Source organism: Corvus hawaiiensis, chromosome 15 (assembly GCF_020740725.1).
Source record: "Corvus hawaiiensis isolate bCorHaw1 chromosome 15, bCorHaw1.pri.cur, whole genome shotgun sequence".
Classification (NCBI taxonomy): domain Eukaryota; kingdom Metazoa; phylum Chordata; class Aves; order Passeriformes; family Corvidae; genus Corvus; species Corvus hawaiiensis.
In genome coordinates, this window is record NC_063227.1 from 5,962,501 (window position 1) to 5,989,808 (window position 27,308).

Below are 27,308 nucleotides of genomic sequence, written 5' to 3' on the forward strand. Positions count from 1 at the left end.
TGCACCTATTGCCATATGTGGAATTATTTCTGGATTTTCAACCTTGTTTTCATTCATCTGTGGCAACATCTTGGCATTGTTTGCCCATGTAGAAGCAAGAAAAATATATGGTGAACGCTCACATAGTATCTCTCTAGGATTCTTTCCTAACTAGCCATCCTAAAGGCAGGAAAACTAGTTTAGCTACAATGCCCAGCTTCTAAAACACACCTGATAGAAGATAGGCCTGGGTCACAAACCTCCTGCAATCCTGGCTCAGAGCTTTTACTCTGTGGATGGAAGTGAGTGAAGATGGAGACTGAGAGAGAGACAGGCTGACCATGCTGGACAGACGCCTCATGATTGTCACCTTGCTCAGGGCAACCTCTCACGTGCAGGACCCCAGGGGGAAAACAGACACTACATGAGGACTGTAGGGAACTACTGAGATTAAAACAATTAAAACAACAGGAACAAAATGGACACAATGGGACAAAAACCAGACAGGAACTGTTCCAAAGAAACACCATCGGATGGAAAATCAAGCATTCCTCCTTTGCCATTAGGCCCATAAGAAATTTGTTCTACATGCAGCCAGGATGAGAAAGAGGAAACAGAAAGAAATGTTAGGAATTTTTGGAGTCATGCCTAGCAGAGGGATGTTTGGAGTTGCAAAGGTAAAATGATTGATGCGATTTTCTTTCTTGTGGTTTATTTTTCTTAGAAGTATGAAAAATGGCTCCTTCACATGCCAAAAATTACAAGACAGGTAGGATGTCATTGTTTGTTCATTTTTATAATATTGAAATTAGGATTCAAGATTGATGTTAAATAAATTATTAATTAAATAGAATCAGCCCTGTATCCTAATTTCCATATTTGCAAGAGTAAAAACAAACACTGGAAAGTGTGCAACAGAAAGCATCTCAAAGCTGTGAGAATATGTCCACCTTCAGCTGGAGGAGCCTGAGTCATTTCAGAGTCTGAACTGCACTGGATGCAAGAATTACCTTCTGGACCATGTGCTCTGGTGCTTCAGGTTGTCACCTGCAGCAGGTCACATTCGTTTCTCTAAAGATAATGGTGATATGGGAAGTGCTGAATCGAATGTGAGCTGACCTAAGAACTGTAGTAATCAAAATCCTTGGGTCTCACCCACTACCAGCTGATACACCTTTGATTCTTTGGGCTGGCTTTGGCTTGGACACTGTGTGACCAGACAGATCCTTCTGCAAATGGTCATCTAGTAATTTTCTGGTTTCCAGAAATCCAGAGATCATGGATTAAATGTCTCTGCATGGGGTTATGTTAGCAAACAAATGTAAGGCCACACATACACTTCTGGTCAACATGTTTTCATGAATAAAAAACTCAGGAATTAATTAAATACATTGGAGCATCATGCTGATTACTCAAAGCTACAGCTCCCAAGAATTTACTAAACCATTGCAACTCATGTTCCTCATGATTGTAATGTGAGGAATTGGCATGACTGCTGCCAAAAGGAACCACACTTCTGATGTGTCCAAGATCACAATACCAGTCTGTGCATGGTGGTAATGCTGTTCTGAGCAGGTCAGTTTTCATGATGGATGCTCATGTCCAAGAGTGTGGCTGTATGCAGTGCCCAAGCTCTGCTACAAACTCAGGCCTGGGTTTGCGCTCTTAAAGAGTTCTTCTTTTTAAAAGAAGGTCTCTGAAGATATTTCACAGGCCACTAGGCAAAGACATGTGGCAGCTGCAGGTCTGGACTCAGAAATGCAGAGTTTGCACCCCTTTGGACTTTCTATAAATTTGGTGCTTGCTGGGATCTGAATTGACTCAGGCAATGAAAATGCCCACCCTTTGCAGGGCTTTTCAAAATGGGCTTCCCACCTCTTCCAACCAGCATTTCATTTTAGGAAACACCAAAATGCTTTCCCCATGAGAACTCCCTCTGCAAGCATGGATCCAAGCCAGGGTAATCCCATACTCTTGCAAAGCTGTGCAGTTCACATGGCACAGGATGAGCGTCCCTTCCGGAATAAAGCTCTGTGAAACCAATGGTTACACCACAGCAGCCCCCTGCCATCACCTCATACAGCAGACACATTCATAGCAAATGGATCAGCCAGGATCCAGTTTCCAAATGCAGGGCTTGAAGAATTAGTCACTCCCATTGCTGCTCAGTGGGAGCCGGGCATTTTACTTCCCTGCACATCACACTGAGTGGTCACACCCCTTTTCCTCCACCTCCCCCACCTCCTTGCCCCAAGCTTTCGTGATTAACATGGCAATGGAGATTGAACTGTGTGCATACATTGATTTGCTGGGTGGTTTGGCAAAAGGAAGCAAATCCAAGCTACTTACCTCAGCGCAGACCCCTTTGGCGTTGCAATACCATAGCCTTTGGAGTCCAAGTTACCTCCCACCTTCATGGTGTCGCAGGGCTTGCGCTGCTCGATGTACTCGTTCATTGTGGACTCCAAGAGGTATGCATACTTCCCTTTTGACTTCCTCACCCGGATCATCCCCTCTTCCGTCGTCCTCACAAAAACGGAGGGCTCGGCTGACTTCATGTATGTCCACATCTTCTCAAACACTGCTATTTTGGATCGCTGCGTAGGACAGCAGAAACCCAACAGAAGCGTTAACAGACGTTTGGGCGTCCCCTGGGATTTCCAGCTTGGACTGAACACACACCCACACATCAAACGGGCCAAGGAAGCCAAAAGGGGTAACAGGATTACCACTTCTGCACCAGGGCCCAGACCAATCCCTCATTTTCTGGCCCATATTTATGTACGGAGTGATTTTGCAGATCAAACCAAGGGCAAACCAAGCTGGAAATCTGGAGACGGTTTCATTTGGAGTTGCTCAGAGAAGCTCCTCAGTAATGTGGGGAAGCACATGGATATTCCATATTTGTGTTCACAACTACAGAATATCACCTGCACTGGAGTCACTGCCAATCTTCTGGCAGGCCGTAACATGGTGAGGGGAAGCAAGTGAAAAAACCAGACCTGAGCTGAGAACGGGAGAGGACAGACCTGGAGGACGGGTCAAACAAGAAGCTAAGAAAAATGTTTGCATTAAAGTTTCCTTTTTACCCTAAAAAATTCTTTAGTGGAGCCAGCTTCCAGGGTCCCATAAGCGATTTCAGTCTGCTTGGCCAAGTCCTCTGCGCTCTCGATGGGAGACACCATCCTCTCCACGGTGAGGAAGGCAGCCAGGTTAGCTGTGTAGGAGGATATGATGATCAAGGTGAAGAACCACCAGACGCCACCGACTATGCGGCCAGAGAGAGACCTGGGCACAGAGAGGAGAGTCAGACAGGAGGAGGGTGAAGGTCTAAAAGGTGCAGCTTGCTCTTTCAGGCCCATCATTTATGTGACCATTTACTCAAAGTCACTCTCCAGCCACTTCCAAGGAAGCCAGAAGTCTGTCTCAGTTCTTAATTTACTTTTAAAGGTGTTGATGTAATTAGAGTGGAAATAAAAAATTCACAGTGAAAAAATATTAGCAATAAACAGAGAGAATTTTCTTTGATTTTCAACTTCTTTCAGAGCACAATATTAATAATAAGACATGGAGATAGTTATGAGAGAGTTGAGCTGGGCAGGGGACAATGCCCACCACCAATATCTCTGTCAAGGTCTCTGTTGTACCATGTACCCCTGGCAGGAAGGAGCACCAGCATGGAACCAGACCAGACACACAGCCCAGCTGTGATCTTTTGGTGAGCTGCACCAATCATCTGAAGTTTAAAAAACAACCCCTGTGTTTTTCTGCAAGACATATTGAAGCTCAGAGAGGAGTTATGGTCTTAATGAATAATTTGCCTACTGACATTCTCTCTTTTGTATTCAGCAGATGGTTAGACAAGATGTTCATAATAATGCTTTAAAATCTAGGTGTTTTGTACTGTCTGCAATCAAATAGCCAATTAACTGTAACCATTCGATAGCTATAGAGGCAGATAAGTCAAGCAGGCATTAATTAATATTAAAATATTTTCAAATAATTTTTAAGAGTGGAAGATGATTTTAGAATGATGTCAGTATTCAGGCATTCTGTCTAAATTATTTATATGATCCTTCTCTAGATGCAGAGCACTGTCCCAGACAGAAGGGAACACACAATTCTGTTTGATAAAACCAGACAGCCTGACTAAGGGGGACCTGCCTGTGAGAAACATCATTTATTTCTCCATGGGGGACCATGTTTCACATTGTCTTTCTGCTGATCTGAGTCACTCTGCAGAAATATGGTTTATGGGATGGTAACAGAGACATCCCACTCCAGCTGGGGGCTAAAAGTTAGGTGAGATAAATGCGACCATCTTGCTTCCCATCTGCAGAGAACACTCAGCCTGCAGGACTGTCAGCACACACAGCTTTACCATTTGTTTCATATTTGGAGAGGGACTGGGGAGGGAGGCAGCTATAGATTCAACTCACACATCTTCAGATTGATGAGGAAGGGGAAGAAAATTAGTCTGGATGATGTGTGCTCAGGGAAGGAAGCGCTCAGAAAAGGCACAGAGGCATTAAACAAAAGTAACCAGATAATGTCAAATACAACAATCTCTGCTGATGAAGGCCACTTTGAGCTGGCAAAATCCATTTGCATGGCAAATAATCACATTCATCTCCAGCTGCAAATTATACAGCCCTTCCTTCCTGATGAAGCTGGGATATTTCTGCGACTCATTTCAATCGCTTCAGCTACAGTCAGGCGGATTCCTGCCTCCAGACCCTCGACATCCTGGTGGTATTCACCACCAGCTAATCCCAGGGGGCTGCCTGCTGTCAGCTGCAGATGGCTTATGCTTCCCAGCTTCACACCTGGCACTGACAGCATGGAAAAGTAATTTTGGGGTGTTGAGCCTGGATGGTAACAGGGAGGGCTGGGGGAAGAGGGAGAAGGGGCTGTTTCTTTCCCCTGGGAGATAGAAGGATGCAGACAGGATTCATGTGTCCATCATAGACCAGCCCCATCTGGGCTGTCTCTGCTGCTGGTGCTGGTCATTCCTCCTCATTGCACAAGGAGGGATGTGCTCACTCTCACAGACTGTGGAGGAAAGGAGAGGAGGTCAGCAGCTTGCTAGGACTGCCAGCATGGCTGGGGCCTCGTGTGTGTGATGTTTTGTTGCAGACACTGCTAGTGGGCAATGTTTTCCCTCATTGCTGGATTGACTTGGAGCTGGAAGCTGTGAACCAAAACTGCTGAAATGCACAGCAGAGAAAACACTCAGCACATGGGATCTACAGGACACGGCCCTTTTGCTCCATGGCTGTGCAACATTTAGCACAAGGGAGAGCTGGCCGGTGATGGAGGCTCTGGAAGGACAGAGGAATTCAATAAAGAATGTAATGATAGTCATGATAAACATCACACAAGCAGATGTGATCCCCTGTGACACCCCCACGGCTCAGGAGCAGTGAACACTGAACAGAACAAGGTGGATTTCTCTTGTCTGTTTAGACTCCAAGCCAATGCCTGTTACTGCTGACCATGGCAAGTGCTTGGAAAGGCAATACCTGTCAGCACCTTGTTCTGCTGCTTCTGTAGACCCAGCAGAAGAACCACAGTGCCTCCATCACGGGACACATTTGCAAAGTGCCTTTGTAATTTAGGAGATAATGTCTGATTTCTGGAAGTGACTTCAAGACTAGGGAGCTAAAAGCCTGGTCAAAACCCACTGAGACTTAGAATTATGTTTATGCTCCAGTAAACACAGCCACAGAGGAGTAGATATATCCCATGCTTTGAAGTCACTATGAGGTTTTGAAAGTCTCACTCTGGAGCTAGGTAACAAAAAATGACCTTGCACCTGACTAACAGAAATGTTCTGCAGCTTGAGCCCTGTCTCAAGTTCTTTTCTCTTCACTGATGGGCGCTATGGGGTTTAAATCCTCTTGCATGAGGTTGTGTCCCTGTACCTGTTCAAGCATAACATGAAGGAATCAGCTCCCTGCTGAGTGGAAATGAGTCAGTAACTCTGCAGAGCTAAGGGGAGATGGAGCACCCTGGTTAGGACTTTAAAGATGTGCTAAGGTTCAGATATTTGGATCTATTTGACCTCTGGATTAATTAATGTTCATTATTACAGTAATCCTTGCAAATAGCAGGGTCTAAAAAAATTGGGCTGAAATAAGCAAGGGTAACAGCATAAGAGGCTTTAATGAATGGCTAATTCTGGGGTGTAAAAAGGGGTAAAATATCTGAATAGACCAGACTGTACATTTTTCAACCTGTGTTATTTCTTCTGCACCTAGACTCTTCTTTCCTACATAGTCTAAATTAAGATAACTTGGTTTCTTCTTCTATCCCTGCCTGTGCTGTGTAAAATATCACACATATCCCCACTTTTCTCCCTGGCTTGGGATCCTGCCTATCCCTCACAGAACTGGCAAGAACAGGATGCTCCTTTCCATCATTACCCTTGCAGGAATAAGTAGTAAATACTCTAACCTCATTACCCACAGTGCACAATCTACTTAAAATTAGAGCTGGCTGGGAACCAAGATTTCAGGACCGTGGAAAACTCTGAAATTGTAAATAAAACCTTAATATTCTCATTTGGAATGCAAAGATAACGGTTGCAAGTGTCCTCTAAAAGTAGCACTCTGAAAATGATTGTTTTGGGTCTACCCAAGCTTTGCCTTTTGCTATTACTTATAGTTTAATTTCTGAAAGGCTAAATGGTATAATTTTTAACATGGTAAACAATTTTGTTTCTGCTTTCTCATTACAAATAATTTTCTTTCAGCTTTTATAATACATTAAATTCTTACCTACTGCATGCATAATTTAAAAGATAATTCTGAAATGTGCTATTTTAAATGGCCCTAATAAAAATACTGCAGATGACCAAGCTGAAAGTAATAATTTTGATTTTCTTACTTACATTTGCTTTTCTTACTTACTTTATTTTCTTACTTTCCTTGTAAAAGCAACTGCATTTTGCTAGCAGAAAACAGAAGGGAATTGTAAGTTCCCTTTGTTCTCATGAAGAGATTAATTTTAATGTTTTAGCCTTAGCATTGATGGATTCATACAGAAATAGAAAATCATGCAGCTATAATCTCATTTCTTAAAACAAAATGCAATCCTTGATCAAACAATTTTCCCTTCGATTTTATCCCTCATGGAAGGTAGGAAAAGCTGGCAGGAGTTTGCCTCTGCTTTGCCATCTATTAGAAAAGAACAATACATTTTTGCAAAACCATATTAACAAGATCATCAGAAAGTATACAGAGTAAACCTCATTGGAAAACTGTTCAAGCACCCTCTCAGTTCTCTCCCACTTCTCCCTTCCCCCTCTTCAAATCCATTCCTTACGGAGAATTACACCTAAACTGACAGTGTTTTAATTAGAAGAGCAAATCTGGGATTCTGAAGCCATAGTTGCTTTGGGAGGATTTCCCAGATTTGCTGTTAAATTCAAGTCTAATAAAGGCTCACTTACTCAACTGACATATTTGTCACTGAATGAATTTATGCAAAACTGTTGAAAGAAAAGCTCTTCTGTGCCTGTGCTACTGATTGTGGGTCAAACCCACTTTTGGTCTCCTACCTACACAGAGCCTCTGATCTCCAACACTACTCTGTGAATTTGGTACTGATCTTGATGATTCCATGGTTCTAGCTGAAATCTGACTCAAGAGTGGATTAATTGCATGCATTTTGCACCACTTTTGCTCTTATTTTAAGCAAATTTTCAACATCAAACTCTGTCAATGTAAAGAGCTTTGCTTTTCCTCTGTGTCACAGACCATCTGGCGTGATTGGTCTCACCACTTTCCCTCCATCTCTGACACAAACCCCAGATTTTCTCAAAAGGCAAAGGAGGAAACTCAGTGTGGGGTTGTAGAGCTGGGATCAGCTCTGGGTGCATCCATCAAGTGCAGACCTCAGAGCTCTTATCCTCTTACTCTCTGCTGTGCCATGGAGAGTTTTGAATGAGCTAACAACTGTTTGCCACAAAATTCAAGGGATTATAATGCAAGTTTCTCTGTACATGCTGCATTACTAATTTTCTTGCCATATTAGTTTGCTTTTACTTATTACTGAATCCCAGCTCCTGGTACAAGAGTCTGGAGTCATGACTGCAATGCTGGGTTTTAACATGCAGGGTCAGGAAAACCCTTACAAATACAGAAGTAAGAATGTTTTCCACTGATATTCTCGTTTACCTCTCCCAGAGGTACAAATTCCTTCTTCCTCTCTCACAACTTTTCTACAGTGCTAAGAGCTGCATATTTTGGCTCCCTGTGGGTAACATTAACCAGGGAGACAGGGTAAGGAAGCTGAGGGTACACAGGTGCTGGGAGTCCCATGCTGGCCCTGTCCTGCTTTTCTTTCTCTAATTATTGTTTAAAATAAATAAATAAATAAATAAACAAATAAATTAGGGCTTCTTAACTTTTGTATATGGGCTGGAGATCTGCTCTTGTGATCTTAGGCAAATCCTGCCAGTTCATCTGACCCCCAAAGCCAACATGCTGGAAGGAGGCAGTATGGATTATGGAATCCCAGCAGAAGTCCCTGTAAGAAGGGGCCTTGTGGATGCTCACTGTGTAAATATTGCATCAACTGAATGTAATCTCTACAAATACACAGAATCTCCCAGATTCAACAGGGGGATGTATATCTGTGAGGCGTTAATTATAAATCATGGTTTATTTACTGTTTCTTTCTGCCTAAACTAATGGCTTTGGACAGCAGTGTATGCTCCCTCTCCTACTGTTTCATCTCTTCTTTTGCAGAATATGTTGGCACTTTTTTCCCCCTTCAATTTCCCTTTAATGGGCAAAACCTCATTCTAAAGTGAGTTCTCCTGCTTAGTCAGAAATGCATCATGCCACTTGTGGTTCTCCAGTCATTGGGCCTTGGATTACTGCAGTGCTAAGTATAAGCATGACTGCATGGAGCAGCTTCGTGCTGTTTTCAAGACATTCACTTAGCATTTTGACAGGCAAGAGGTGCCTAAGCCTAATCAGAGGACTGGGCTTTTCTGTTCCCTGTGAAGCCCTGCTACTTTATGGGATCCTGGACAGCTTACTTCATCTCTCTAATTTAGTTCCCAGCTGTGGAAGAGGATGAATCACATTTATGAACCTGTCCTAGGTGGGTGGCCTGAAGCGCTGGCCACTAGGTGGAATTTACCTCTGAGCTGCTGCTTTGCCCAATTCCCCTTCCTGAGACACTCAATCCCAACAGGCAGAGGCAGCATCGAATGGGCCCAGCCCTGCAGGGGTGATGTGTGCACTCAACAGTACTTTGCAGGTTGTGCCCTTGTGTGTCCTCAACTGATCCAAAACAACGCCTGTGGATACTCAACAGACACAACTCACCTGCTCAGCTAGTGGGGTGTTGGAAGCACTAGATGCCAAGCAAACCTGGATTGACAAGGGCAGCAAGCCCGCTTCAACTTCAGCAGGTCCCATGAAAACTCTCCAACAGGGCAGAACTGCAGGACTGAGGTAAGTCCTTCACTCGAGGGACTTGCCATCCCTGCACAGCATCCCTGGCTGCTGAAATGAGATGTTTAATCCTAAAAATGCAGGATAACACACTCAACTCTTCCAGAGGGCTGCTAAAAACAGTACAAATGCAGGGCTAGGATAGAGGGATGATGTGGAACACTAAGAAAAAATAAGAGTGTAGTTGAAAGGCAGAGAGGTAGATCTGAAGACAGGCACCGTCATCCTCTGAAGTACAGGCGCAGTGCGCCTCTCCCCACTGCAGACAGGGTGGTTTAAGGGATGAATGTTTAGACAGTGGTTTGCTGAGAAACACGTGGTCAATTTGGGCTGCTTGGCAGCTCCAGGGAAAGGCAAAGTCATCCCTCTTCTGCTATTTTGCCAGCTGATGCTACCAGGAATAAAACCCCAACTCTTGTCATGCCTTTGTGCAAAAATTTCACTGTAAAAAAGGCTCTTCATGTATTTTTCTCACTCTGATGACATTTGTTCACTTTGCTGAGAAAAACTCACAAGGTGACAAGCATAAAATTTTGTCAGAAGTAGTTGCTGGAGAGCCCCAGGAGATTCATTATTCAGGAACTTCCTCAACCTCAGGTGGCTCCAAATCTAACAGCACTCATCCATCTTTTTGAACAACAGCTTATTGTGCCAATGTCCTTTACTGAGTTGCCGTGTTCCATATGCTCTCCCACAGTCTCTTCTTCAAAGTCTACTTGATGAAAAAGCTTTTTTCCCCCAAAAGATTTAATATGTTTTGGATTATATGCCATCAGTTCTTCATTTTTTTCAAGATCCTCTTTAGCCATCTACATTTGCTCACATGAGAGCTCTGTTTCTGAGACTTCTGGGCAATAATGCTACAATAACCTACTTCAGACTTCTTCCAGGGTGTCTTGCCTTGGTTCATTTTGATTTTTTTTTTTTTCCTGTCTTTTGTCAGATTTCCCAATCCGATGAGAGAAAGGCTTTGCTCTGGAAGGGAGAGTATTTTCTGTACTGGAAGATATTATCTCTGAGCAATATTTCCAAATATTCCCTTTATTTTCTCTCTCATCTCTAATTTAAAATGTGATTCCTCACCAAGAGTGTACAAGTGGGATTTTCTCTAGTTTCACTTTTGAGCCTTTCTTTTTTGTACAGGGACATACTATATCTCTTGTAGAAGTGGTGAGGAATGAATCTGCTCCCCCCCAGACAGTGTTTTTAGAAGAGCTTTATGTGCGCAGGTGTGCCCATCTTTTAACATTAAAACTCCCAAACTGTGAAGGGAAGACATGTTCAGTGTTTCTGCTGCCCCTATTTCACCTGCTAAGATCCATTTGGTGATTTTTAGAATTTTTTGTTAAGGCTTCAGAAGCACTGTTGAGATGAAAAGCTGCCTCCTCCTTCTGTTTCCCTCTCTGCAGCCTCAGATTTTGCTTCTTATTGCAAGCTTCAAGAAATGAGACAGATGAGAAAATTCCTCCTGTGGGAGAGCATCCTTTGCACTTGACTCCTGCAGCTGGACCCTTGTGGACTCTTCATCACGTCTCCCACCTATATACAGGGTACAAGTACTTATTTTATTGCTTTTCCCTTTCACCATATGAGGACTCATCTCCTTCCTTTCTACTCCTCTGATTACACACTCGCCTTCTATTACTCCTCATCAGAGTGTGTTGGGAGAATTCATTAGTGTATATAACATGCTTTGAAGTTGTCCAAATAACGGTGATGTAACACTTTTGCACTTCTATAGACTCTTTTATCTGAAGATCAAAGTAGTAAGTTATGATTACCATGATTGGATTATTGCTGCTTAGCCTTTGGATCTGAGGGTAAGCAGCAACTCTTCTGGGTAGGCACTAATCAGAATTACTGCGTGATTTTATTAAATAGATTGAATTCCATCAAGTGTGCTGCTGCTGCTGTTTAAGGAAAGGGCTGCGTGCACGAGCCGTGTGCCCTTTTCTGCCATCTGAGCATATGAATCAGCTGCTCTCCAGCTGCTCCTTTGATCCCCGTGAAAACAGAAGGAAGACCAAGACAGCCTGGAGGACTTCAGAGGTGACACCATGCTCTGCTGTCTCCAGCTCCAGACCCCACCCAAGCACACAAGGATTTTGTCCCGATTTCTTAGCATGACCCACATTCTGCTTTTCCCACTTACTCGGCTTCCTCAAGCCTTTCACAATGGATAACATGGTACCTCTGTCCTGTTTGAACAAATCTGTTTTCACCTGCTCACCATCTTGGGGTGTTACAGTGCACATCATTGTACATTGCACATTACATTGCACACACACATTCGGTGTACGAATGAATTCCTGAACTTTTAATGAAAAGAAATAAGGTGCTTCCGCAGTTATAAGGACAAGTAGTAGGGATAAAATCTGAGACAAAAGCAGAATAGGTCCAATAAACGCCAAATTCCATTGGAATAAAGGCAGAACTCTGAGCCTCCCAGTGGAAGGCCAGCTGTGGGGATAAAATCAGCAAAGAGCAGCTGTGGATGCTTTTTGTGTTGTGAGCCAGAGCAATTTCAACAGAGGAGTTCAAAGCTCGTTCGACTGTGTTTCCAGTGAGTGTGCACATGATATCTCAGTGCTGATAAAAGTAATGTACATCGTATGGAAGAGTTATTTAAGCAGGGCTTCCCTGTGAAAACATGCTCAGGGCTTCCCATCTTAGCTACAGTATTTTTTTGGAGTGCCAACATTAAAGCAGTGTGTGACAGGCAGCCTTGCAGAGGACACCACCTGAGGGAGATGGAGGTCGTTCAGCTCCTCACAACCCTTATTCTTTGACAAAAACACTTGGCAGTCGACCTAACTATTAGAGAGACACAACCACGCACAGTCCTGACTGCAGACCCCAGCTGAGCTGACTGCTCAGGAATAACTTGTTATCGAGAGGAAAGGAAATGAAAGAAAGTCTTCTTTTACTTCTTTTACAGCTTCTCTTACTGACTGAAAATCAGCAAGTCCAAGTATAGCATAATAGGGGGTCCCTGGAGGCTCAGAGAGTCTCCTGCTACACTCAGGGAGAAGGTTGTAAGTGTCAGGAGGCAGCCCTGTAAATCTTAGTGCTCCTCACAATCCTGAGCCAGTGTCCACCATTAGAAACCCAAGCAGCACATGCCAGTTCCATGTCAGGGATCACAGAATGGTGTGGGTTGAAAGGGATCTTAAAGTTCATTTCATTCCAACCCCGTGTCATGGGCAGGGACACCTCTCACAGGTTGCTCCAAGCCCTGTCCAACCTGACTGAACTTTTCCAGGGATGGGGCAGCCACATCTTCTCTGAGCAACCTGTGTCAGGGCCTCACCACCCTCACAGGGAGGAATTTCTTCCTAATACCTATTCCAAATCTACCCTCTTTCAGATGCCCTAATAAAACTTCCCAAGATTAAAAAAAAAAAAAAAAAAAAAAAAAAAGGGTAATGCACTTTCCCCCCTGCTATTTTCAACTTTGTTTTCAGCGAGAAACATGGCAAACATTTATTTAGTCCTGAAGAAAGAAATTGCAGAAGTATTTTTAGGCTAATATATCTGCTTTTAGATGAAGTGTTTGATGACTTATTTTAAACACAGCTGGTGGAACGATTAGTGAATCTGTCACTCAATGGGGAGAGTTTCAGCAAATTTCTTGCTGTACTCCAGCAACCTCAGTGCTGAAGGCCCAAAGTCAGAGCTGTGGGAAAGTGACAGTGCCTGACAGGGAAAGCACCCTGAGGAAGTAGCTTACAGGTCAGTGGGAGAAGCATTCATTATCTCTGCAGCATTTAGACATTTTCAGGTGGAGGAACGTGCAAATTCAAGAGATTAATTTTTGCTTTACAGAAGAAATTGCGTCTTCCAACAATGCTCTTTTGGCTGGTTATTGCCTCCTTCTGAGTCCTCTGTATCCTTCAGTATTTTCCCAAATGAAAAAAAAGGGATAGCAAGGATGACTATTTTAAAAGAATTTCCATTTTCCCCTGGCTGCCACACTCTGGTTGCCATGGAAGTGCGCAGACTCCAAAGGGGACTGTTTAGTTGGATATTGTGCAGTTTGTCAAGCTGTTCCTCTGGTGAGTCACTTTCCCTGGTTAAGTGCATTTTAGAAATAAGTGTGGTCATCAGTTCCTGGTGATTTGCAAGTGCTGCTGTTACCCTGTGACCTGAATTTGCTCTCCCTGGACATAATTAACTCTGCCAGCTAGAGATAATTGCAACATCATTTGATACACTTTTATAAGGAAAGGAGACTTTTCCAGAAGCTGAAGTCCTGATTTTCTTAGTTTTATGCTCAAGGAAAGTCCTGGTTCAAGCAAACCACCACCAATAAATGAACCTGAGCTTTGTCCCCACAGAACCATCAAGGTTGGAAAAGCCCTCCGAGATCATCGAGTCCAGCCATGACCACAGCACTGCCATTACAGTTCACCATTAAACCGTGTCCCCAAGTGCCACATCCACACACATTTTGAACGCTTCCAGGGGTGGCAATTCCACCACTTCCCTGGGCAGCCTGTTCCAATGCCTGACCACCATTCCAGTGAAGAAATTTTTCCTAAACTCTAATCTAAACCTCCCCTGGTGCAATTTGAGGCCATTTCGAAGGCAGATGCTTGGAGAGTCAGAGAAGACGCTTACTGAAATCAAGAAGAGTCATCAGATAAATACCCCTGCTCAGCCTTCTTTTCAGGAAGGAATTAAATTCCTTTTGATTGCTAAATGCAGCTGGTTCTAATTTCTCTAATTCTAAATTTTTAGCAAAATAAGTAAGTACCCTGCAAATGTAAGTTTACAAAGGATGGAACAGAAATAATTTCCTTGAAAAAGTCCAAATCAAACCTCTCACCAAAAAAACCCCCTCAAAAACCCTGCAACTTTTTTTTTTTTTTGGTCTAATCAATTTCTGATTTAGATTTTGCCTCAAAACTGGATAAAACCTTTCAGTACTGGGAAGATCTTGACAAAATTTAAAAGTGCTGCTGTCTTTCAAAATCTGAAGTCTCCTGTGACTTCTTCCAATTGGGCTAAAGGGAAATGTAAATAAACAGGAAAACAGCAGAGGAAAATGCTCAGCATTAATTACAGGTACATAATAAATACCTTGTTTGCTCTTCCCCAGACAAACCACTCTGATGGAGTGTGGCAGAGAGCCCGAGGAGCGCAGTGAACATGAGCACACTGTATAGATCAGCCAGAGCGCTGTTTCCATGTCACAAAAAACAAATAACAACGTCCACAAGATGCCTATAAATAATAGATTGTATCTATTGACTGGAGAGCAGCCAGCATCTATCTCTCTCCTTCCTGCCTGGGAGTGCAGCCATTCATCATCTCTGCCAGCAAACCTCCCTGCTCAGCACACCCAGCCCTCCCAGCCGGGGGTCACTGCTTGGCACAATCCACTGCACCCTGCAAAGCCTCTGGGTCTGGACTCTGCAGGCAAGTGAAGACCCTGTTAACTCTTTGTCCCAAGCCAGCTGGAGGGGGGATTGTACCTTGTGCCACATCTCCTTGCACACATTAAACCCCACAGTCTTTAGGGCACACTGGTGTGACCCGACCATTTCCCAGCAATGGTCCCTGGTGGTGCCTTGCACAGAGGAGCACAGAGTCTCTCCCTGCTCGTGCAGCCCTGCTGATGCTCCCAAAGCATCCCCTGTCAAGCCTGGCTCTCTCTCAGACACAGATGGGATGAAAGCTTCATCCACCATTTCACTCCCAGCATAGGCTGACCACGACATCTCCAGCTCTGTTCTCAATCAGACAGATTATTATGAGTGATTTCAAGCTGTGTTGTCCAGGTATTGTGACAAGATACCCTAATGTGTCAGGATATGAGTAGGCATTTCCCTTCTACTCACAGTATATTTTGGTTTGAATTCAAAATATGTATATTTTTTGTTTCAACGATAAAGAGAGGTCCCAGGAAGCTGGGCTAATTTTTGGAGATCTTTAATTTTCCTCTGTCAGGGCACAAAGGATGTCTGCATTCACTAGGGGATATTGTGTGATATTTATCCACCTGCTGAACTTGAGATGGGACAAGATTCCTATAATCAACTCAGCTGAGAGTAACTGTCTATTCTATCTCATGATATCTTCAAATGGAGAATAAATGCCTTTCTGGAAGATCTGTTTTAACCAAATGTGTTTCATTTTAGTCAAACATAAATTTTCTGAGTCACAGGAAGAGTAACACGATTAAATTTAATAGTTTCCAATATATAAGAAGTCTCTTTTGGGCTCAAATCTTATGAAGCAACAGATTTTATGATAACAAAAAATAGAAGATCAAGATAGGAAGCTGACAAGAGATGCTATTTTGCTCCCTGTTTTTCCATCCTTTTCACAACAGTCAAATTATTTATTTTGCAGAAAATGATGGAGAAGATGAAAAATTCTCATGCCTTGTTTTGCTGCAGAGGAGGTTGGGAAGCCCAAACATCCCCACAGTCTCCTTCTCAAAGGCCTTGAATCCATCCTAAGCGAGGAATGGCAGCAACATGCTGGACTTTAGCAAGGTCCTACTCTCCACAGCTGCTACACACTGCAGTTATTTCAAGCTCTGAAGACAATTTATCAAATTACAGTTCTGAAAATGGTACAGTGTGAGTCATATTTACTTCACATTTCTCTTTCTGCAGGCTCTTGCTATTGGCTGTGAGTTATTTATTACCTCTGATGCCTGCTCTGAGAAGCTCCTTTCTGGGTCTGTATTTCACATTTAATGAGTGCTTTTGCAATTTCATGACCGTTTTCTGAAGCTAAGGTGGCACTTTGCAAAGTCTAATGGTTTATAGCCCGTTTCAGACTTCACTAATTCCTGCTTGTCACTATGGAATTGTGCACAGCTCCGAGCTGTTGTTTCTCCCCAACCCTACTGTGTTTCAGCCCGTGTTTTGAAAGCTTTAAAGGCAACAATAGGGGCTATCTCACCTCAGCCAGGAAAAATGAGTCCATGTGGTAGGGACTGTTCCACACCCAGTGGGGCCACTGGTCAGTGATGGTGCAGAAGGTGGACCACACACTCAGGTGGGAAATGTCCGAGAGCTCACAGCCTCCTTGGGCGGAAGCCATGCATCCACCATCGAGTCATTCCCTTTATGGATTCGGAGGGATGGATTCCAGCTCATGCTCCAGCATCCAAAGGCACAACACAGACTGGCACCAGCTCCAGCTGGGATTCTCCAAGACTGGCTACTGCCTGCCCTTTGTCACATTCACCCTGTCAACACCTAGACATGAAGGCTTCAGAGATTCAAGGACACCAGTTGACCACCTCCAAAGAGGCTATGAGCAGGTAACCCACAGCTCTGCTCTCTCCTGGCCATCCACAGGTCACCAAATTCACAGTGTGTCTTTAAAGTCCTTGGTAGGTTGTCCCCAGTGTACTTAAAAGCCTGTTTAAAGCCCTGCCTAGCAAGAGTGTCCTTAAAAAGGACAACACTTTCCTTCAAAAGCAAATTTTTTTCTCTTTGGGGGATTGAAGTTCCCTGGGGACTGGTCTGAGACTGAGGAATGCACATTTACAAGAGCAAGTTACTGCTGCAAACCCCACCACCCACTGTGCTGAGTGATGTGTCTGCGGTTTTGATCTTACTCTTTTTGTAATGATAAATACACAGTGGCATATGCACTTAAAACAAGCACACTCTGGAAAAAAAACAAACCTCCAGACAAATTTCCCCTGCTTCTTTCAAAAAAAAACCTGGAATAAACAACCCAAAACCTCTACAAAAACAAAATACACCCCTGCACTTGCTCCTTTCTGCTGGGGAGAGAATGAGGGAACAGATGTATAACAGAAGCTATTTATGATGGCTAATGCATTACTGGGGAGATGCTGAGAGATAGTAGTGATAAGTTTAGAAGCAACTACATAGGAAATATATTAGAATAGAGCAGATATCCCCACCTGCCCACAGTGTCATTCTACCAAGTGTTCATTTCTAAATGATGTGCCACAGAAATCCTGCACTGGGTTCATGTGAAAAATACATGTGAAATACAGAGCGCACTCAGAGCCCTTCTGCACAACAACATCCTACAGAAATTCTCACTCTTCTGCTTCCTGCACAGAAATGTCCTTCTCCCCTTACAACCGTATCAAGGAGCTGTACTCAGAGTACTGAGAGTTGTAATAATTCCCGTATTTAATTTTTAAATTTTTATCATCTTGCCAATAGCTGTAGCAGTCAGAAACTGCTCTTGTGTTCCATGGGAAAATATTGGTTTAAATGAAATTGTAATTTTCATTATCAGGATGATTAAATCAACGACATTAAAATAACAATGACAGAATCATTCTCATTTCCCATTCCAAAGCAAAATAAAACAACACTTTGAAATGGTGATTCAAAGCATGTTATTTAGCTAGAGCAAATCTTGTTAGCTGAATCAAACCCACTGATCTTTCCCTGACACTTTTCATTAAAGATGTTACCAAATTTGCTGTTATTCAAAGCCTCATCTTTTCACCTCACCATGCTCGTCCTTGGATCAGAAGCCACCTATTGAAATGACCCCAAAGGAAGACATTCTCTTTCCTAAATAACAATAAAGATGATAAGAACAACAATGAGAATAAAATCACAATAACCTGATCCTAACGCACAGGGCTGGTTACAAGACTGCAATAAAGTTGAAATTCCCTCTGCTGGGAAGGCTTTCTGAATTCTCTGCCTGGCCTCCAAATAACCAATGATCAGATAATAAAACATATTCATAAAGGCCGTCACTATCAAAGTGCCCTGCAGGCTGTTATTTCCCTGCTATCACAAGCTCATTAACATTTGGATAAATTGGCATCTGATAGCTAACAAGCTGGTGCCCAGTCTTCCCTGCCATCCCAGGGGAGCTGTGCTGAGCTGCATGGAGTTACGTCCACTTGTTGATAGAGCTGTGCCTCCTTCTCATCCCCTGAGCTCTGATGACACCACAGCAGGCTGGAAATCAACCTCTGCCTACTGTCTTCACCCCTAAGATGGGTATTTCTGGATGAAACTTCCTTTGAAGAGAAGGGAGACAAAGCCCCCAAAAGGAAGAAAAATTATCTAAGTAAATCACAAGAGTCTGTCACCAAAAAGTCCCTTTAGGAACACTTTGGGTGTTGGGTCCTACTGAACTTTCAGGCAGCAGAACTACTGGCTGAAATGGGAAGCAGGATGAAACTCGGTCTTTCTCTAACCTTTCTAAAGGCCAGTAAGAATTAAACCACTCATTGTGCTCCATAATGTTTGACACAGACCATATAACCTTTCGCTGGGCACCTACTGTATTATTTCTCCCTACTTTGCTGGAAGTTTTCATCTTCCCTATAATGCTAGAACCATCTTATTTCTACTAGCAACAAAATAAATGACTGACAAAATTTGATTGCAATTGGGTGGCTTTAGAAAAGCTTGTTATAATTTCTGTAAATTCTCTCCAAAGGACTCCCCAAAGATAAATTTAAATGGTGTTTTCATGGTGTCAAGTTTGAGGTTCCAAGTTCACAGCTGTGAGACCTGTGAACCTTTGGATCCTTTCTGAGTCTGTAACCGATTCACAAAACTACACTATGGTTCAGGAAGGGAGATCAAAGTAGAACCTGTTCAGCTTCAAAGCACGCAGAAAGATTAAACCACACGAACTGGAAGAAGGTTCACTGGGAAAGGCAACCCACCTTGGAGAAATATCACATCCTTGCTGCATGAAAGCTCCCAGGGAGAACCAGAGGCTGTTGAATATTCCAAACTCATTTGTCTGGTCATTGGCTGGCTGGTCCCGTCCTTCCTCGAATTCCTCAGTGTGCCACTCGTAAGGGCTGAAGCGACTCACCAGGAAGAGGACAACGCTCACTCCAATGTAGGCGAAAACAATGCACATCCATATCTCATAAGCCAAAGGATCCAGAAAGGAAAAAACTCCTGGTTTGGACTTTTGAGGTTTTTTTATCATTATTGATATACCTAAACTCATGAACGGTTTAGAAAAGTCTATCACTTCTTCTCGAACCAGGGTGATGGTTAATGGTGCCACAGCCACATCCGCCCTCTGAAAAGGAGACAGAAAAGAGATTTGCAGACTGAGAATGAAATATATCTACTAACTGCAGTGTACAATCCTTTGATCTCTGTTTAACCTCATTATCTCAGAAGAAATCAGACAAAACTAATTCCAAGAAAAAGGTTAAAAAGGAGAAGCCCATAATATTGGTGGATTATTTCCATTTTATCGCTACTGATTACCAGATCTGTTTTGAAATCACAGCGCTTTCTTTTTGCAGCCGCCCAGCTCTTCTCATCTGATTTATCCACTGATGTCACAGTCTGATGAAGATGATTTTCTCTAAAAGAGCTTTATCATCCAGACATCAAAAGAGGCAAGGAAAGGCCAATCTCCTGAAAAAGGATGTCAGGATGTTTACTTCCATCAGGAACTGTTTTTTGATTGCATAGCTGATGCAGGAGAAGCGGAAAAATGTTCCAGCAACATTGATGTACACTCTCCACTAATTTTGCAATCCATCTTGGAAATGGAGAGGGAGATTGAAATGGCTGGCAGCATTTACAGTGGAGCTACCATCAGGAGACGGATCATCCCTGCTCCAACACAGTGTCACAGCGACCTGGGAACTGATGCTCCCTGCATGCTTTCCCTGGTAGGGAATGGGAAAATTAAACCCCTCTGTCTGAGGGATGACCTAAGTATCACAGAGTATGAGCTACCAGGCCAAACCAGGTTTAGAAGTATAGGGTGCAGGTGTACATTCCTGATGATGGAAATGAGTGGCTGGACAGAAAGTAATCTTGTCCTACCATTCACCACTCATGTGCTGAGTGTTCAAAATCTTTTTCTTTTTTCATCCTGCCATTATCATGCAAATATAAAATAGAGTAAAATTTGGAGATTCTGCCCATGGGAAAGTATGACCTTTCAATACTTGTTCTTCTAAAAATGTAAAGAAAAAGAATCTTGGAACTGTTGAAAGGAAACGTTTTGACATTTCCATAGGCACAGAATATGCTGTCTCTCCCTAAATGAAAACATTTTACTTGGGCTGATTGTTTGAGCTGCAGTCCTCTGGAGAGCTCAGGCTGACAGAGGGCAGGACTCCTTCTAACTCTGGTGCTTGAGCGTGTTCCCAAGTAGAACTAAACGTCTTAGGACAAGGTTGGAAACTCACCCCATAAACGAGTTCTCCCACCATGCCGTTCCAGGTTTTGGTGTCGGGGTCCCGGGCTCCGTACTTGCCGTCGCGGACGATCTCCAGCCGGTAGTGGTAGCCCACGTGCTTGGCGATCTCGGCGGCCAGCTCCACGCAGTAGCCTTCGTACCGCTCGTTGCCCTCAAACTGGTTGGCGTTCTTCTTGAGCATCACATACGGGTCCTCCTGGCACACAGAAGAGAAACATTGAGCCCCACTCCACATCCTGGAGGTACACACCAGCTCTAGCCCAGCGTCTGCTCCCCCTGCAAAGCTCTAGCTTTGTGTCCCTGTGCCAAGGGACACAGCCAACACACTGGGTTTATTCTAGAAGGTACAAAGTGTGATTTTTTTATTGTGGCATATTCTTTTTATTCATGCAGGATCTGTGCGCAGCTCCTGCAGCGATGGACCTGAGGAGAATGGAGTAGCTTGCAGGATGTGGGCAACAAACCTTTCAGTGTAGTTCTGCATGGGGTATTTAGGGTATCTGAGCTGTGAATTTTTAAAGACATGCCTGCCTGTGTGGGCACAGGGAGAATCAAATCTGCTGGACAGGCGAGAGCCTTAAGGTGTTTAACTCAGTTTGGGTATTGTGTCTTCTCTGCAGACTCCCAGTAAGCAATCAACAAATTAGTAACATTTCATGTTGCTGCAGGGTACGTGTACACAATGACACAATACATGATACCCACATTATGGGGTACCTATTATTCCTTCATGATTATAGTGGAGATTTGCTTTAAAAGCAATGATTCAGCCTCTCTGAACAAAATAGCTTATCCTTCCCAAAACTGCAGCCCCCATTCTGTGGGATAAGTACAAAGCACAGGTACAATGTTCCTAATTTATCTGTGTTGATGCCTCTACTCTCTTGTCATAATCTTTTGTATTTTCTACACTTAAGCATGAGAGCTCTTTAATACCTACTTAATTATCCACAGCAATTTTCAAATACCTTTATGGAGCCGGCAGGAAACAGTAAGTGCTATTATTATTATTATTATTATTACTATTATTGTTATTATTATTATTATTGCTATTATAAAAATGATATAATACAAAGAAGGGCACTTGAGTGGGAAGAGGGAGCCTGCATATCAGGGAGATGGGGGAGAGGGAGAGCTGGGATGGAAGTCATGGCACTTACTAGGATAGTTGTGACTATGTAGGTCCTGTTCTGGAGGCTCGTAGACTCGTTGCCACTTTGAGTATCTACGGCTATTGGGACAAGCTTCTCATCTTCATTCCAATAACCAATCTGCCCAATGCAAAACCAGGATTAATATGTCTTTGGAATATTAACCAAGATACAGTAGAAGGGTCATCCAAGTTGGATCAGCCTTCTCTGCATGTTCATACCCAGCCAGAGATCTCCTCTCCTTTTTCTTCATGTCTTTTGTGAGGGGGACAGGGAAATTCCCATCCCACTGTGCTTCCAGCCTGAAAATAATAATGTGCATGATGTGCTACAGTAGCACAGTGTTTGTATGCACATAAAAACATTTATCACATTGTTCTGGTGATTATTGCCATTCCTACGATGAGAGTTCACACTTTCCCCGTGTGACTTCCAAAAATAATTCTAATGGTGAACTTGCCTGCTGCATGTGCAGGTGCTAGAGGGTGATGAAAAGTTACCCTGTAGCTGAAAGCCTGCATGAATATAGGACTGATTGTTGAGACATCTTGAGACAACAGAACAAAAAATCAAGTCAGAGAAAAACCCCAATCCTCTGCCAGTGTCAAAAAGTTTGGGGTTATGAATAAACTGAACACTTGTAATGGGAATAACTCTCAGGTTAAATTCTGCTTAATAATGATTAGGGATTTGGGCTGATCCATCACTCCTTGTAGGTAAAGCAGAGTGCCACTGAATATCTCTAGGAAGATCATGGCTGAAGTTATCCACTTCGAGAGCTTAATTTTATAAGAGGTTTTCCATCACCTCATGTAAGTATGAAGCTGCCCGAACTCTGCTCATATGAAAGCAATTTCTTATCACAGTAAATGAGAAAGGGTATTAACCAGGGCATGACCAGGAGCCTGCTGATGGCAGATTAGAGATCACAACAGCTGAGGAGAAAAAGTCTATGCAGGCTTCTAATCCCTCCTCATTGCACAGACAAAAAGAACAGAGGGTGAGGAAAGAGCTCCCAAAGCTCTGCCCTAGAGCAACAAAAGTGGAGATGTGGGTGTTTGCTTTGCACCTCCAACCTGGTGGATCTAAAACACAATATGCATCATGGCAGTGATGTACATGTCTTCCAAACAAATATTATTTCTGACAGTAAGTACATCGAAAAATCAAGACATTCAGCCACTCAATTTCATCTCCTCTAGACTCTCTCCAGGCTGCCAACTTATCAAAGTTCAGAAACCCCAACTGGACATGATGTTGCCTTGGTCCTCTTATGAATACTTTGTAGTGGAGGAAGACTGCTTTGTATGTCTTCAAAATGACATTTCTATTACTTGTCAAAGAAAATTTGCCTTTTTCTACTGGACTGTGGGGGCCTTTGGTCTCACACCTGCTGCTCTCAGGTGTAAGTATAAATTTGAGATAGGGGCTGTAAATATGGAACTTTCATTGTTTACATTTTTCTTAGTTTCAAACAAGTTTTTTATCTTTCAGGGGACTGAGGAGATGCAGAGAATGCCCCATTCCAAAAAATGTAGTAGCTCCCCTTTATCAAGAAATAACTGAGTTATTCTCTGTTCTTCAAATACATGGTTATCTAAAGTGGGACATAAGCACCCAGAGTCAGGTTTTCAAAAGGATTAGTGTTTCAAGGCCTTGGCATCTCGGAACAAGGCCAGATTTTTCAAAGAGCCTGGGATACAGAAAGGGATCAGACTTCAGAAGAGCACAAAGGTCTGTGTAGCTATTGGGACGTGGCTAGTGGTAAAGCTTTTGTCACTTCAAGGAGAGCAGAATTAGGTCAGCATAAAGGGTTCACTTACAATGGTTAGGGCAAACAGCTTCTGCCTGGCTCTGCCTTTGTTTATCCTTGGAAAAGTGGGAGGGCAAAGCCAGGCTGTCCTGTAGCTGGGCCTGCACCAATGCGCTGTGCCAACAGCAAAGGTGAGCTGACCAAGTTTTACCATCCTGGAAAATCTTTGCCACACCTGAAATGCTCTTGTTGCTCTTGATAACACCTTCCAAATGTTGTATTTTTTTATCAATGTACCAGTCCTCCCTAGAGCTTGGCTTTACTCATGCCTAGAGCTGGGAATGCACTTGTTGTGACTCCACAAACATTCATGAGCAGAAGTGCCTGTTGACACCCAGCCACACTGCCACTCAAACATGGGCTGGAACCTGACACAGGATGTTGGGTCACACTCTGCTTTACCTTTCTGATCCCATCGTGTTTCATCTCAATCACGTGGAGGGTGTAGTTGGTCCTGCGTCCTTTCTCGTTAAACTGAACGTTGCCAGACAATCCTTCAAAACGGACCTTAAATACATAAATATCAATGAAGACAGCAAATTGGTCAGCTTGTCATGAAGCAGTGATTCAGCAGCACTGAGAGGGGAGGGGGAGAAGGGTGGTGAGTGCAGTCATTACTCTCAATTCCATGCAGGGGAGACAGCACATCTGCCTGAAACTGGGATTCCACTAAGGCTCGCTCTCCAGCATGCCTGGCTGTGGTGAAACATAGATTTAGAAGAAACATAAAGATTTTGGTTATAGGCTAGCTGTGTTGAAATTAGTTAGAATAGGAAGGAATTTGGGCCCAGCTAGAGTTAATTAATAGTTAAGAGAGCTGGACCTGAAATGGGTTTTAAGATGTTAGTAACTGATTACCAAATAAGTGATGATCTGTCATTTGTATGTTTGCTTAGCTGTGCTTAGAACAAGGAATAGAAACATTGCTAAGTTGGTGTAGAGAACAAGGACAATTACCAGTTTCCTCCCTTGGTGGGAACCCATCCAAAAGTCATGCAAGAGGAAACTTAGAGGTCACTAATGTAATCAGGATTGTTAAAGTTCAGAGAGGCAAAAAGGTCAAAATGAGGAAGATGAGTTACTTCATCTTTTTTGGGACCACTGACCCAATTCAAGACCACCAACTCAATTCAGGACACACACTACGCATGCTTAATGACATTTAAGCTCATTTCCATACGAAGAGGAGAATGGGAGGTATTAATGTTACGAATATGCATTTGTATTTTGGATATTCATAATATTTGGAAATAAAAAGTGTCGTGTTTGCTTGGATTGGGGCCCTGCATCTTAGGGAGCTATCCCACGCAGTGCCTGGTGCCAAATAAAACATACACTTTCTAACTCTAAACTGTTAGAGAGTTTTTGTCTGTCTCAGTTGGATATCGATATTAGATCGATATTCATATTTTGGTAAATCACTGGCACAACCATCCTCTTAACTAACTCATTTAAAAACCCTTTCTCTGAAAACTCAGTGGTTTAAAACTTAGCTCAGCCTGAGAGCTGGATCACCAATGTGAGCCCATCACCTCTTGGGATGTGACAGTGAGTTAAATCAGCTCTGAACGCCTTGAGTTTGTGGGGTTTGCTATTTTCTAAATTGGACCTGTAGTCAGGGTGCAGTAAAGAATTTGTCAGTTCAAATCAGGAACTGTAAATCAGGAGGAAATATGAAACCATGGCCACAGCTCCCAGCTGTCATCTTTTGATAGAGAGGAGTCTATAAGTTATCAAACAAATTTAATTACCTCTGCACCAGATTAATAAAATCCAACAATTTAGTATTGACATTTGCATAGGAAGCTTTGAGCCATAAATCTCTGCTGATAATACTGCCGAGCTGAAGTGATGCTCACATCACATCCCACACCCTGAACTTCTCCTTGCTGCAAAAGTGCCCAGACTGGAATGGAGAAGGGCTGCTGACTGGAATCACATACTGTCTGGGGACCAGGCAGTGGGGACCAGGAACATGGGAAAAAGAATGCAGATTTGGGTTTCTATGGAGACCACCCAGAGAAGTGCTCATGCCACTGGGTTAGGAATTAAAGGTTTATTCTCTGCCTTTCCACTTGCTTTGGACAAACCTCTTGTCCCTGCAACTGAAGTCTTCCCACATGCAGAATGGGAATAGGTATTGAACAGCCTTTTTAAATACTCTGAGATCCTCAGAGTAAAGACCCATGGTGAAGAAATGAGGCTGCATCATTACAGAGGAAATCTGTTGTTAATCTGCTTAAACAGTGTTTGTTTTCCAGCTGTTATAACAAAGGTTTGTCATGAAAATGAACATCTGCCAGCATTTTCTGAAGCTCTTTCAAACCAAGAGGTATTCCTGGTGACATTTGGATAAAGATGCTTTTCCCTTTTCACAAGACACAGCATGCCCATAAAAAATAGATGTGCTGAAAAAGCACCATTGTCTTAAGCACTCCCAAGCCTGCTTTTTTTCATGTCTCCTTTGGTTTTCTTTTCAGGTTCTGACCAATTCTGAAGCTCAGGTCACAGGTGCTTGTGTTTTGTAGCTTTGTATGCACTAAAAGGCAGGTTTACAGCATCAGTTTCTTCTATCTGAGTGAATGAAATCTTAATCCTGTGATATCCATGTAGCACTGAAACGGCAAAAAGGATCTCTGCTATCTGTGCTGCAGGATGCAGGAAAACTTCTCTGTCACTCATCATCCTCTGATGGTAAATGCAAAATGCAAAAATGCAATGCAAAATACAGTGAGGACTGACTTCAACAGTGCTGAGCACCAGTCAAGTCGACTGGAGACATGGAGCACTTAAGCACATTTGTGTGTAAGACATGGATGGGCATGTGGCTCTTTGCTGGGACATCTGGAACAGAAAGATGCTGTTGTGGCCTTCTGTTTTACAGGGTTAGTCAGCAGTTAGGGAGTAGCTTTCTGCTTATTAGATGTGCTGATCACATTAAGATAAAAAAAGAATTTGTTTAAAATTATCATAACCTTTTAAACTACAATTGAAACCTTAGTGTAGTGGTTTTAAGCAATATTTTGTGGGCCTTTTCCTGAAAAAAAAAAAAAAAAAAAGAAAAAAGGTAATTATCTTTAATAAAAACCTACATTCTCCTGAAACATGCCAGATTTCTGCTTTTAAAAAAACGAAGAATGCTTCATATTTCTTTTCATCTTTGTTCCTGCCATCCATGAATCCTTGTTAGGAGGTTGTAGTGAAGTGGGGAGTCAGTCTATTCCCCCAGACAGGACAACAGGACAAGAGGAAATGGCCTCAAGTTGTGTCAGGGGAAGTTTAGATTGGATATTAGGAAAAAATTCTTCACCAAAAGAATTGACAAGCATTGGAATGGGCTGTCTAGGGAAGCAAGTGGTGGAGTCACCATTTCTGGAGGGATTGAAAAGATGCGAGGATGTGGCAGTGCTGGGGACATGGTTTAGTGAACTTAGAAATGCTGGGATAATGTTTGGACTCGATGATCTTTGATATTCCAACCTAAATGTGCTTATGATTCTGTGGTTCCTTCCTACACAGGAACAAGGCAACCTGAGAGCTTATTCCAGACATTTGAGTAGAAGCAAGCAGAGAAACCTTTTGCTTTCAAAAAGCTTATGAAATTTTGGGCATTAACAAATGGAAGGTGAAGAGAAAGCACACTGTGAACAGCTGCAGAATTGCTCTAATTGTGAAGTCTTTTCAGAAAGGATAACTCAAACCTTCAATCTTATTGTAAGTTATTCTATTTCCATC

General features: G+C 42.9%; 1 protein-coding gene across 2 annotated transcripts in view; it reads right to left on the reverse strand.

The window, feature by feature from the left end:
* The window catches only part of GRIA1 (glutamate ionotropic receptor AMPA type subunit 1), a 120,003-nt gene that overhangs the window by 16,509 nt on the left and 76,186 nt on the right, over window positions 1–27,308 (reverse strand). For both annotated transcript variants that reach the window (XM_048319656.1, XM_048319654.1), the window contains exons 8-13: window positions 23,976–24,080; window positions 21,770–21,880; window positions 20,599–20,805; window positions 19,096–19,466; window positions 3,069–3,267; window positions 2,329–2,576 (exon numbers count right to left, since the gene is read on the reverse strand). In XM_048319656.1, the coding sequence (XP_048175613.1) occupies window positions 2,329–2,576; window positions 3,069–3,267; window positions 19,096–19,466; window positions 20,599–20,805; window positions 21,770–21,880; window positions 23,976–24,080 (1,241 nt within the window). The remainder of the gene's footprint in view (window positions 1–2,328; window positions 2,577–3,068; window positions 3,268–19,095; window positions 19,467–20,598; window positions 20,806–21,769; window positions 21,881–23,975; window positions 24,081–27,308) is intronic.